We start from the raw sequence: 12,601 nt of genomic DNA on the forward strand, positions 1-12,601 counted from the left end.
GACGACGGGCTGACAAAATCGTTTACAAAAATGACATTGAATGAATAGCTGCCGTCACTCATTTCGGTTATGAATGAATCACGATTTAAACATTTAAAAATAAATGTAAAAAAGCACCTGCAGGCGTTGAGGTTGACATTTTACTTGTTAAATAAAATAATCGTATTTACATTTCTGGCTTTCTATTTCAACTCATTGTAAACTTTTTACAAGATTTTGGGTAAGAATTTATAAATCACGCACGTGTGGCGATTATTTTGGGAGAATGTCTGTGTGTTATTATTACTTTTTGTAAATAGATCTGTTTGACATTTGAGTGTCATTAGACATGCAGATTTAAAAACGTTCCTGATCTAAAAAGTTGTACAAAAGGGGAAGAGAGCGCTGCGTTATTACTGTAAACCGGGCGGAAGGAAACTAAACGCTCTTCGCTGCTTTACGACCTGTCGGATTATTGTAATTCACCAGATCGACTATTCTAAATAACCCAATATCTAGATAAGAATAAGAGAAAATAATCAAACCCTGAATCTATTATGATTTATTCATGTGTATATCTACAAGAATAAAGTACAATACACGCCGTTATTTTCATAGGTGGACGTGTTTGCAACGTGTTTACCAAATTGTCGGAGCATGAAACCAACACTTGAACGCATCCGCAGCTCCGCTACGGTCAAGTCAGCCCCTTCGCTGTAAACACAGACGGAGTCCGGATCGAACTCAACTCCGGGCGGAGCCGAGCAGAGCATGGGCACACTTCGGAAAGAACTACAGCGAGTTTTAAAATGTAATTTGAATGACGAAAGACCATCGCACTCCTTCTATAATGTCTGTTCGTGCTCGTTCGAACCTTTGACTTGACCCGACCAGTTTTTCCTGAAGTGACAAACTTTATGTAACGCTAACCGGAACGCAACGCCCCGGGATTTAGTCCGGTCTGTCCGCCTTACGGTCTTATTTGTTCATGATTTTCTGGAGGCCCTGAATCCAGGAAGTCGGAAAAAAGGCGTGAACTGCGTGTTTTCAGAACTCGACTGGAGCTCCTTCCAAATCACGCAGTTAAGGTGGGTAAAAGTGTTTTTTATTGTATTAATACCGGGTATATTTCTTTATGCTGAATGAATGAATGAATATATTTATTAGATAGAATGTTAGAGTACAAGTACAGTCACACAGTAGCATGTATTACAGTACAAATAAAGTCAAGCATCCTGTCTAGGAGGAGCATTTCAAAAAAGCCCTTGCGGTCTTGTTTCCGTTGAAAGTCCTTCGTCCTTCCGAAAGTCCTTTTATGCAAAGCGCCCAGAAAGACCTCTCTGCGAGTTTTCCTGGAGAATGTGGAATGAAAGACGGAATGTTTTGCATCATGTTGCAGGATCACCCTCTTCCGACTGTGATAAAGTGTAACTGACGTCACACGACATCCATGCCACAACCAAAAACAAGTGGAAAATAATTTGTCATGCACAAATCTATAAAAAAAAAACAAAAAAAACAGCAGAAAATAGATCAAATGCTATTTGATGAAAACTATATTTAACATATGAATTCGCTCGGTTTCTGTTTTTATTTTCTGTTTCATGTCCGTTTCTAATGGTGCTTTGCGGCCCTCAGGTTCTGCCCTGCATCCACGATGACCTTTGAGGACGGCGACATGAGTTCCTTCGGCCCGGAGCTGCCCGCCATGTTTGATGGCATGAAGTTGGCGGCGGTGGCGGCCGTCCTCTACGTCATCATCCGCTGTCTGAACCTCAACAGTACCACGGCGCCGCCACAGGTCACATCCCTGGACACGCCACTCAGCCGCTACCTCCTCAAATCCTGCCCGATGTTGACCAAAGAGTAGGTGCCGGTTGTTCCCTAGCCCAAGAAGTTCCTGATCTAAATTGGATTCTGAAGAATCCTGCTGTGGGTTCTGTTGGGTCACTGAGCTTCCTGGTTTGAAGTGGATCTCGTCGTCTCTTCAGATACGTCCCTCCATTGCTGTGGGGAAAGAGCGGCCATCTCCAGACCATCCTGTATGCCAAGATGGGCCGTGTCGACACGCCGACGCCTTGTGGGGTCCGCAAGTATCTCCAAATGCACGATGGGGCCACGGCGACCTTTGACCTCTTTGAAGCGCTTGGAGACCACAGAACAGGAGGTGAGACACGAACGCTGGTCTGGCTTGAACCAGCCGTTCCTCCGGTAAACGCAAGCCGGAGGACGAAGCATTTCAGCCGCCGATTAAATCAACCTGGACGCAGGACCTCCGTTTCTCACACACACACACACAGGCGTATGGCTCCACCCTGAATCTGTGCATGTGTTTGCTTTTGTTTGTGTGTCAGATGACGTTACCATGGTAATCTGCCCCGGCATCGGTAACCATAGCGAGAAGAATTACATTCGGACCTTTGTGGATCACTCCCAGCGGCAAGGTTACCGCTGCGCCGTCCTGAACCACCTGGGAGCCCTACCCGACGTGGAGCTCACCTCGCCGCGCATGTTCACCTACGGTAACGAGGGAAACGGGGGGGGGGTGATTACAGGTGACAGTAGAGAAAAGAAAACCTGCAAACCGAGGTTCCAGATCAGAGAAAGATGGAAAAATGCAAAGAGAATTGGATAAGAGGAGCTCTTCCAACGTCTTCCTGTCCTTCAGGCTGTACCTGGGAGTACGCCGCCATGGTGGGCTCCGTCAAACGAGCTTTCCCCCAGACGCTGCTGGTGGCCGTGGGATTCAGCCTGGGGGGAAACATCGTCTGCAAATTCCTGGGCGAGAACCGACAGAACCAGAACCAAGTGCTGTGCTGTGTCAGCGTCTGTCAGGGCTACTGCGCCCTCAGGTGGGTTGGATGAAGGAGCGGGATGGAGCCAGCCCCAGAGCGACTGGTGTTCCGGTCTGAGCCCGCGTTCTGAATCTGTCCTCCTGCAGGGCCCAGGAAACATTCCTCCAGTGGGATCAGTGCAGGAGGCTCTACAACCTGGTGTTGGCGGACAGGATGAAGAAGCTCATCCTGTCACACAGGTTTAAAACGCCGCTCGTTTCAGTACGGCGCCGAGGCCTCCCGTCCTGATTTCTTTTCTTCTTCTTGTCAACAGTCGGAGTTTTCTCGACATGGACTCCAGTCGTATCGGCGACGCAGACCTCAGCAGGCTGCACGCCGCCACGTCGGTGGCGCAGATCGACGACAGCATCATGAGGTGAGCCTCGGGTTTAAACCATGAACACCATTCACCTGCCGGCTCTGCCGCTGATCGATTGGCCAATTTGTACTGCAGAAAATTTCACGGCTACAGCTCGGTGACGGAGTACTACGAGGAGGAGAGCTGCGTTCACTGCATCCAGAACGTGAGTCGACGTTCGGACGAGCTGCGCTTGAAGGCCTTCACATGTCGGCTTCCCCTCTGTTCAGTCTTGAGCTAAGCTAAGCTAATAGCCTGCAAGCTCTGTGAATGAGCTAAATTAATACAAATACTGATCTTGCTCCCACTTCACTGCTTCATGTTGGGAAATACGTAACCACGCAGTTGTCATGACTACTGCATCATGTGCTGTTGTCATGACTACTGCATCATGTGATTATTTTTTTTTCCTTTTTGTTTTGTGGTCACAAACAGAATCAGCGCATTAAATAGCACGCTAGCTTGGAGCGTCTCGCGCAGCCTGTCCCGGTGTAACCGGCATTTGTTCTCACCCAGATCTCCGTGCCCGTCCTCCTGATAAACTCCTCGGACGACCCCCTGGTCCACCACTCGCTGCTGGCCATCCCGCGCGCACTCGCAGGTTTGTGTTTACAGCCAGCGGAAAATAACTACAAGTGCAGAAAGGAGCGTTTTAGTCGTCGCCGCGTGCATCACGGGCTTCTCATCGCCTGGTGCGTTTCTTTTGAATGTTTTATGGGTTTCCTAGAAGACGGCGACAACAACAGGGAACCTTCACACTGATCCGATCTAGATCGGTCCGCTTCCCCGTCCCCCCTGGAGCCGGAGTCTCAAGTGTTGATGAAGTCTCGTCTCGCCTGTCTGCTTCCGCGCCGGCCGCCACAGACGGCGTTGTTGAATTTTTTAGGGCCATGCGATCCGCCTGGGTTGTTAGACTGTGTTGTGTCCCGCCTCCGTCTGTCACACCCACTGACCCACGTCTGTAAACCAGCGGGAAGTGAACGTCAGAATTCCAACCATCCGTCGACACAAGGACAAACGGACTTCCTCAGTAACTCAGTAGCAGGATGTAATGTGATTACTGTAGGGCTTAGCGGAGGGATGAGGCTACGGCGGCAGCGCTAGCAGGGAGCTGAATGTTCACAGGTAGGCGCTGAAGGCGTGGTCGGTCACAACACTTAGACTCCTCCTCCTTCTGTCCGTAGGAAAGATGCCCAACGTGATATTTGCCCTGACCCATCATGGCGGTCACATGGGCTTCTTTGAGGGGTCCGTGCTGTTCCCTCATCCCCTCACCTGGATGGACAAGGCCATCGTGGAGTACGCAGACGCCATCTGTCATCGGGTGTCTCGGCCAGTACCTGAACGCCTACCTGGAGTCCACCGGCACTCGGGCACACACGCGCCCCTCTAACAGCGATCTTAACTTAACCAGTTTAGAAAGTATCTCTGGGGTTAACGAAATGTTCCTTCCTCCGGTTAACCGATGACCTTTGACCTGCCTGCTGAGACAAATCAAATATGTAAAATAAAAGTAGCTCCTTTTTGTTTTTGCACATAAATCCTGCAGTTTCTTACAAATCAAACCTTTAGTTGAAATATAAAAACTGGACAATATTTTTGTTTGTGTGTTTTCAGTATTAAAACCTGAAACATTAGGTTGAAATCCACCTCACGGCCCACATTTGTTCAAGAATGTGGTCCTTAAGTTTGGAGAACAAATTTAAGTGCCTTAATAAGAATCTGGAAAAAGAGGTTTTTAAGAGTTCTGAAACCCAGGGACACAAGTCTTTGCCGTCTGTCCCGCAGACGGTGTGCTTGTCCCGCTCCAGTTTCTCCGAGCTACCTTAGAACCGGTGCGTCGCAGCACGACCATGCCGACGTGGTTTAATTCTCCTAAATGCTGCTCAGATTATTGCTACCAACATTTTTTGCTTTGGAGAATTTGACAATCCGGGACGAGAGGAATAAGCATGGCTGAGCCGGTAAACCGTTTACAGCCACTCCTTGTCGACACTGAACAAACCAAGCGCTCCAATAGTTCTGTCCATGCAGAACGGGTTTATTCTGGCCTCTGAATGTCGAGCTCCACCCTGGTTATCTTATTAAAGTCACATCTCAGCAACTTAATTCCCTTCAAGCTTTGCGCCTGGGTGTGCAATATGTCGCGTCTGAAACCCGGCCCGCTTTGTGGCACCTTAATATTTTTAGGATTCCTTTCACTCCGCGAGGTTGAATGTGTCTTACCAGAGTTGAACTAATATTCTCTTTTGCTCTGACACTTTGTCGTACTGGAACCTGATGAATAAATATGTTTTCACACATGGTTATTGTCGCCTCTGCAGGAGAACACAAAAATGGGATTTGTGAAACAACATATTTATATACAGTTTATTGTACATTTATTGGCATTCTTATTGGTGCACCAGGTAGCAGATGGTAAACTGATTCATAGAGGGATCATCTAAAAAAAAAAAACACGTGAGAGACAGACACTTGGAATATCAGGAGGGGAAGGCGGGGGGAGACTAAGTGCTGGAGCCTGCCAGTGTTAAACTAACTGGGTGAGACGTGGTCTGAACAAAGCACAGAAGAGCCAGCGTTCAGACCAGATTTCTTATCGTAAGGTTGTCATTAAAAGACTTGAAAGTATGTGGGTGGGGCTAGGGCGGGGCTCAGTCGAACAGCTTGGCTGCCGTGGCTTTGCCATCGTATTTGGGAGCTTTTCCATCAAACTCAGCTGGAAGGATGTCGGCGTCAAACTCCTTGTAATAGTTTTCCTGCTCGTCTCCGTGGACGAAGACCTGCAGCAAAAGAGCAGCAGCCATTCGAGGCGTTTGAGACCGTGGGTATTTTTAGCACTGACGCTTAGAGAGTGTTGCAGTCTCAACACAACCAAATATTTCTGAAATAAAGTATGTAAAGAATTGCAAAAAAGGATCTCGTTTTGTGGGAATCAAGCGGTGTCACGCCTGCAGCGACCGTTAAAACCCGCCCGCGTGATGAAGATGGACGTTCGACTGTTGTCCAACTCACTCGCTCCAGCAGCTTGCTCTTCATGAGGGGCTTGACCACGTTGTAGGTGGTGGTGAAGTACCAGGGCTGGTGAATGAAGTGCACCGCTTTGAAACGGGCGGGGAAGGAATCCTGGAAGAGAGACGGTGGCATGGCTTGGGTTGGGTAGAAACAGAAGAGTGAGCATCACCACTTCCCTTCAAAGCCCCGTTTTCATTCATTCATTCGTCACCTGCAGCATGTCCACCATCTTCTTGAGCTCGGTGGGTTTGATTCCGGACGCCTGCTGCATGGTGAAGCCCTTGAAGTTCTCGATGATGCAGAACCCGTTGATCTGAGTCTCGTCGTTCTCCAGCAGCTTCTCCAGGATCACGCAGTAGGCCCGCAGGATCTGAACGCACACCGCTCGATGTAAACGCTGCTGCCATTTCTAAGAAAATCATCATTGGGGGGGGACACGAGGCCTCCCGGAATCACTGACCTCATCAAAGGTGATCTCCTCGTAGTCCCAGTTCTCGATGTTGAAGAGCAGAACCACGCGGCCGTACTTGTCCCTGCTGGGCAGGATGCCGGGGTATCCGGCCTCGATGGTGCTGCGCACGGCCTCCGGGGTCAGATTCTCAAACAGCTCGGGGTAATCCTTCCTGAAACGCACGTAGCCTGCGTAGAAACAACGGGACGGATTATTACACCCCATCAGGATGTAAGTTGGGCTTTTTTTTGTTTTAGAGAATCAAGAAGTGATTGGAAATATCATTTTGTAAAGGGATGATGATGGAAAGGGGGCAAGAAAAACAGCTGTCCGGAGCAGGTGAAGGCGGGATCGGAGGTCTTTCATGCCGTATTCATGCAGATCTGTAGATTCATGGCTCTTCAAACCTTCCTGACGCACCCTTCATGAGGTCGTACGCTCTGGGAACGTCGTACTTCCTGGCCCGGATGAAGCGGACCAGCAGGCCATCCGGTCCGTCCCCGAACGTTTCCTGGACCCCTTTGGCCAGGTTGTCTCCTCCGTCGGCCTTCTCCTTAATCATTCCTCTCAGGTCCTTCACGGCCGCCACCCGCTTCTCCTCCGTCTCGTTCAGCTCGTCCTTGGCCTGTAGGGGGCGCCACACCGGACTGGTTAAAACAGTCACACGGCTGAGAAGAAATAACGGGCGTTGTTCCTGCAACCTGCCACAGCCCTAGTTGTGGTTTAATGCCCCCTGGCTAATACCTTCTGCATGGTGTGGTCCGGCACGCTGGCGCAGGGTCCAAACACCGGCCCGTGGTCCTCTACCGTGAGGCGCTCCAGCTTGGCCCGGAGAGCCTGCTCCTCCTCCGACACCATGCGGTAAGTTCCACTCTGAAAAGACCAAGGATGCTGCGCGGTTGAATATAAATTCAGTGCATCATGAAGCACACCTGAGCAGGTGAGCGTCACGGGGCAGGAAACCTGATTGTCATCCAGAAGGAGGCTGCACGCGGTTTGCTTGCGGCCGTTTCCCACCCCTGCACGTTGCTTTGGATAAACGTCCACGTGGATTTAATTCTCTCACACGGTTCGGCTGAGGTTTGAAATGCATCTAACCCACATGAAACAAAAGGCCTATCCACCGCTGCTGCAGGAGCATAATCAATAGGCCTCAGTGTTTCATTAATCTCCTCCACATGGGTGCCGGAAAGGCCCGGTCGCAGACCCGAGGGATCAGAGATTAGCCGCTGCTGCTCGCACCTGGAACAATGGAGCCGTTGAGGAACGCTGAGCTGCAGCCGAGTTCACGCTACCTTTGTGTGCGTTTTACTCAACCGTTCATCCGAAACGCGCGCAAACTGTTGTTAGGTTCACTTTGACTACTTACAACCACGGCCATGGCTCCTGCTCTCTGCTTCAGCTTCCTGGTGTCTGGAAGAAGAAGGAAAGGCAGAGAGAGATTCACATGAAATAACACAAAAGAATCAAACCTGGCTTAAAGCTTTTAGGTTTTACATCAAACAACGTGAATAAATTACCCAAGAAACTGTGATGCAATATTCAAATAGCTCCACAAATCTAAAAGAAGCATTTTACTGACCAAAATTCTGAAACTGATGGAATTAATCGTTAATTAATCCTCAAATGTCTTGTGTACCATTATTCACAGACACGCACTCCTGTCTGAAGTCAACTGATGCTTTACTTCCCGTCGGTTTCCCGCAATGAGAATTTGTATTTAAATAGCATTTGTATTAATTAAAAAAATCTCCTCTTGCATAAATACAAAGCTGCAGCAGGAATGCGGTTTAGAATATCCCATGATGCACCTGCTGAGCAGAACCCTTCACTGAACGACACCTCCAGAACTTTAGATTGAACAACAGTTCAACTAAAGCAGAGATGCGTCATTAGAGGAGGAGGCTGAGCCTTACCTGATGTGAAGGTGCCGGCGGGGAGTCCCAGGAGTCCGTGTGGATCGAGGAGGACCGGACCGAGGATTTGTAGTGCTGGGATTAGTGTCGTCACACCAGATTACATCCAACAGCCTAGTTTTTCATTTCAATCAGCATAAAATGAGGGTGGAGACGGGGGAGGTGGATGGTGGAGGTGCCTCCATGCCGTATGCAGACAGTGATGTAATGTTGAGCAGTGGTTGGGGGGGCTTGGTCGGATGAAAAGCGACCTTTGTGACGTCAGAATCCCGTTTGACTTGTGCAACGTGATCACGCTCGCTTTCACATGGTCACGGTTCTGACCGGACCGGGACCAGCGTGAACTCTGTTCTTTCCTTTAAATGTTTTTAGGCAGAATGGATCGCCCAACGTGCAGCACCCGGATCATCCTTCAAATAATCCTCTTCATCAACTGCAAAATCTAATCCAGCAAATTGTATGAGAAAGGTTCTGAGACAACATTCGTGAACTCACGTTCATCTCACTGATCACGGACCCGGTGACCAGATTAGCTCTCACACACACACGGACCGTAGTGACAGGAGACACGTGGTCGTCACCTCCACAGCATCGCCACTCAGGCCATCAGTTCGTCCGACCGAACAAGGTCAGACACTCTGGACACAGAGGTGAGGTCATAATGTCCTGTTCCGTTACCGGCTGTCCTCCTGTGATGTTTGGAAGTCGTCTCTTTCAGCGCCGGCTCACGTTTTCCTGCCGCTGTCGGATGCCAACCTGCTGAAATGTGTCCTGATCTGCGCCGTAAAGCGATTTGGGGAACAAAGTTAGATGGATTGGGGGAACAATAGCGTCCTCTGTTCCCTCCTCTCAGCCGGGGTCCCCACGTGACTTACAGCAACCAATAGGAAAGCAGTATTAGAGCTCAGGCATCTAAAACCCAACAAACACCCTTTTACACCATGTGACCTGCACACCTTTATGTTCTTAAGAACGTTTTTTCGGATGAAAGGTTGAAACGTCATTTTTTCCCCATTTTTATTCAAACATCTTTAGCAGCTTGGATGAGAGGTAAATAAATTAGACGTTTTCCATTCAACACGATTCCAATAGTAAACATTAAGGCCACGCATACACGGAAGAAACTGTTAACAGTTCAAACATGGAAATCGCCTCATTTTTAAAATGCCTTTTCCTTGCGGGAAGTGAAAAACATTTTAAAATCTGCAACTTTCTCCACTGCTGAGTGTCTTCATAGCGTTTATTTGCACGTTTTCTTGGAGGAAAACACAAATATGAAAAATGTTCTCCATAAAACTTCATGCATCTGTGACCTAAAGCTGATCTTACACTATTTATAGTCAAATTGTACCCGTCAAATTAGAGTGGATCAACTTCAAACTCCGCCTGTCATGAGTCGAACCACAAACTTTATTCAACAATGAAAGTCTTTTCCGTCCGACCCCTGTCGGCACAAATCATTAACCTTTATAATCCTACCTCAGCAGAACCAGCTGTTCCAGTACAGCCGCTCATAAATGACCGTGGATATAAGGCCAAAGTCTGAACCTCCAGGATGTTTTTCATTCATCATCTTCTGAACTCACTCCAAGCTGTCCCGCTTCCATCATCGTCTGTCAGCTACGACATCATCCGGCCAGTACTCGTCCTGCATGTAGTGATCCGAGGAGGCGAAGCTCGGCCCCGGCGGGCCGCCGTCGTCCCTCAGCTCGTTCTGCAGCTCCTGCTCCCACTCGCCCTCCGCCAGCTTGTAGAGGTCGAGGGCGGCCTGGGCGTCCTCCACCGAACAGTGACCCCGTTTCCCAGCCTGGAGAGTTTAAACACAGACCCCTTAAATCTAATAGTACCAGCAGCAGCAATAACACGGTCGCTGCATCAACAAACCATCCCAGACGGGAACCTAAGCAGCGAATTACCAGCCCGTAATCAACTTCTGATTCACTTCAAACGAGGAAGGCTGTTATTTCACCGCTGAACGCCCCCCGGTGGTCAGGAATCATGTTGCTGCAGGCCTGGCATCGGCCACGAAGCTCGGTTTTCAATGAGAAGCCGGCGTGATGAAGACTCACCTGTATCTTCCTGTTCAGCAGCTTCCTGGCCAAAAGTCTGAGCGAGGCGAAGCGCCTCGGGGGCAAACCGGCCAATCGGCTGAGGAGACGCGCCGTGCCGGTGTCCCTGACCATGTGAGCTGGATGGAGCATATCCAGCGCATCGAAGTCGTTGCAGACGGAGTGGCCGACGACCACTTTCCCTTCAAGTATACGGAGAATCTGCAGGACAGAAGCGGAAAGGAAAACGCCGTTAGGTGGATGTGGGGCGCCATAGCGACCGTTTAACACACGTCAAACTCAAACACAGAGGAGATAATTAGAGAATGATTTACGCCGCACCTCCTCCCGGGCCTGAGCGAAGGGCGTGGCATGACACAGGTGATGCTTCTGGACGCCACTCCAGCGAGTCCTGTAGTCCGTGACGGGCCGACACGGTCGGATGTATTCGTCGTACAGTATGTTGCCGTGATAGTCCAGGACGCTGCAGCGGGCGAGAGCGCTGCAGCGCCCGCCGGGTCCCGTCCCCACCATCTCGCAGTCCAGAGCCACCACGGCGGTGGAGCACGAGCCGACACACGGCGAACTCCGCCCACTGGCGGGAGGGCTGGCCTCCGAGGAGAAGCCGCTGTCCTCCTCCCATCCGTCTCCGAGGGCCGGCGTTGACTTCAGAGGGCTCGGGCTCGCCGCGCCAACGTCACGGGATTTACATCGTTTGACCAAATGGTCGGCGGGACATGGTTCGTTGTGGGTCGCCTTGATCTTCCTCTTCATGTTGGCACCGTTCAGCGGTTTTTGGGATGTCTTCCCGGCTCTCGTCCCCTCGATGACGCGGAGCACCATGGCTCCATGAGGCGGCTTTATTCCTGCCAGACGGTTTTGCTGTCTTTAAATATTAAAAACGTCCTGTGGAAATCAAACAAGAACACCCTGGTTAGTATTAGGAGAGAAATTATTGAATCAAAAAATGGGTTTTAATGTTACAATTTTATTTTTCCTGACCTCATTCTGGATCAGAACCAGAAGACACGTTTCATGATGGTTCATATCGGACCCCTTTATGACTGGGATTTTTGGTGAGTGAATTTAATTCAGATTTTACAAAGCAGGATTTGAAAACGCCTCCATTGTAAGTAAATGGGAAAAGCCAGATTGTTTTTTGTATCCAGACGGGAATCCGGATCGCTCTCAGAATTTAATGGGGCCTAAATTAGACCAAGATCAAGATCCATCCAGCCGTTTTCCCGTAATCCTGCTAACGGACAGACGCCGTCAAAAACAGAACCTCCTCGGCGGTGGTAAAAAAAGACGCTGTTTTTTTGGTTTTTTACTTCGTCACTCAACCTCAAAATACAACAAAATATCATCCTGGAAAAAACGAGGTCGGAATAAGTTTTCAAAATCAGTGACGTGAAGATTCAATAAATTAAACATTACCTTCGGAGGAAAGTCTTTCATTCACTGTTCGCACGTGGAGATTCTGGACATGTCTGGACACGCAACTCTTCATCTGATTGGTTATTTTCTTCCTCGCTCGCTGCTCTAAAGGAAGTGCTCAACTCCTCCTTGTCTGCTGATCTGCCCCCTACTGGTTGGATGAATTAATGCTCAAAAAAATTGGTTTCAGCAACAAGCACTACTAGTTACGCAGAAAATATATTTTGAACTCAAGTTGCTTTAGATCACGCGAACCTTAATAAAAATAAAAATATTCTGTTTTTGTTTTCTTGCAGGTTTAGCGATCGCAGACACATCCAAGAACAAAATACTGGTTGCTATTGGAGTGCACAAATGACAAATGATTTGGCGCCTATTAAAATCCCTTGATAATATTGTAAAAAAAAAAAAAAAAAAACTAAAGACAAATAACTATAAATATTTATATTTATTTAGTTATCCAGCATTTTTGATGAATTGCCCTGACTGTCCTCGTCATATCCAAATACATAGCAGACAGACGGTTTTCACTCCATTAAACATTTACACTGTGTTCATACATT

The 12,601-nt window shown here is 48.8% G+C and overlaps 3 protein-coding genes across 3 annotated transcripts; 1 reads left to right on the forward strand and 2 right to left on the reverse strand.

Moving 5' to 3' along the window:
* Positions 1 to 1,636: 1,636 nt before the first annotated feature.
* On the forward strand, positions 1,637 to 5,465 carry LOC137893991 (monoacylglycerol lipase ABHD2-like). Its single transcript, XM_068739448.1, has 9 exons — positions 1,637 to 1,845; positions 1,971 to 2,146; positions 2,334 to 2,501; positions 2,648 to 2,831; positions 2,921 to 3,013; positions 3,088 to 3,189; positions 3,268 to 3,337; positions 3,688 to 3,772; positions 4,356 to 5,465. Exons 1-9 carry the CDS (start codon positions 1,637 to 1,639, stop codon positions 4,562 to 4,564), a joined length of 1,296 nt encoding a protein of 431 aa, XP_068595549.1. The 3' UTR covers positions 4,565 to 5,465.
* Positions 5,466 to 5,623: 158 nt separating this feature from the next.
* rlbp1b (retinaldehyde binding protein 1b) lies at positions 5,624 to 8,018 on the reverse strand. The gene is made up of 7 exons (XM_068739017.1): positions 8,007 to 8,018; positions 7,382 to 7,510; positions 7,058 to 7,262; positions 6,647 to 6,825; positions 6,398 to 6,556; positions 6,187 to 6,297; positions 5,624 to 5,954 (listed from the first exon to the last, which is right to left on the reverse strand). Exons 1-7 carry the CDS (start codon positions 8,016 to 8,018, stop codon positions 5,826 to 5,828), a joined length of 924 nt encoding a protein of 307 aa, XP_068595118.1. The 3' UTR covers positions 5,624 to 5,825.
* A 1,549-nt stretch (positions 8,019 to 9,567) lies between these two features.
* On the reverse strand, positions 9,568 to 12,067 carry LOC137894134 (interferon-stimulated gene 20 kDa protein-like). The gene is made up of 4 exons (XM_068739607.1): positions 12,039 to 12,067; positions 10,944 to 11,507; positions 10,623 to 10,823; positions 9,568 to 10,360 (listed from the first exon to the last, which is right to left on the reverse strand). Exons 2-4 carry the CDS (start codon positions 11,442 to 11,444, stop codon positions 10,160 to 10,162), a joined length of 903 nt encoding a protein of 300 aa, XP_068595708.1. The 5' UTR covers positions 11,445 to 11,507; positions 12,039 to 12,067; the 3' UTR covers positions 9,568 to 10,159.
* Positions 12,068 to 12,601: the final 534 nt, after the last annotated feature.

Source organism: Brachionichthys hirsutus, chromosome 5 (genome assembly GCF_040956055.1).
Source record: "Brachionichthys hirsutus isolate HB-005 chromosome 5, CSIRO-AGI_Bhir_v1, whole genome shotgun sequence".
NCBI lineage: Eukaryota > Metazoa > Chordata > Actinopteri > Lophiiformes > Brachionichthyidae > Brachionichthys > Brachionichthys hirsutus.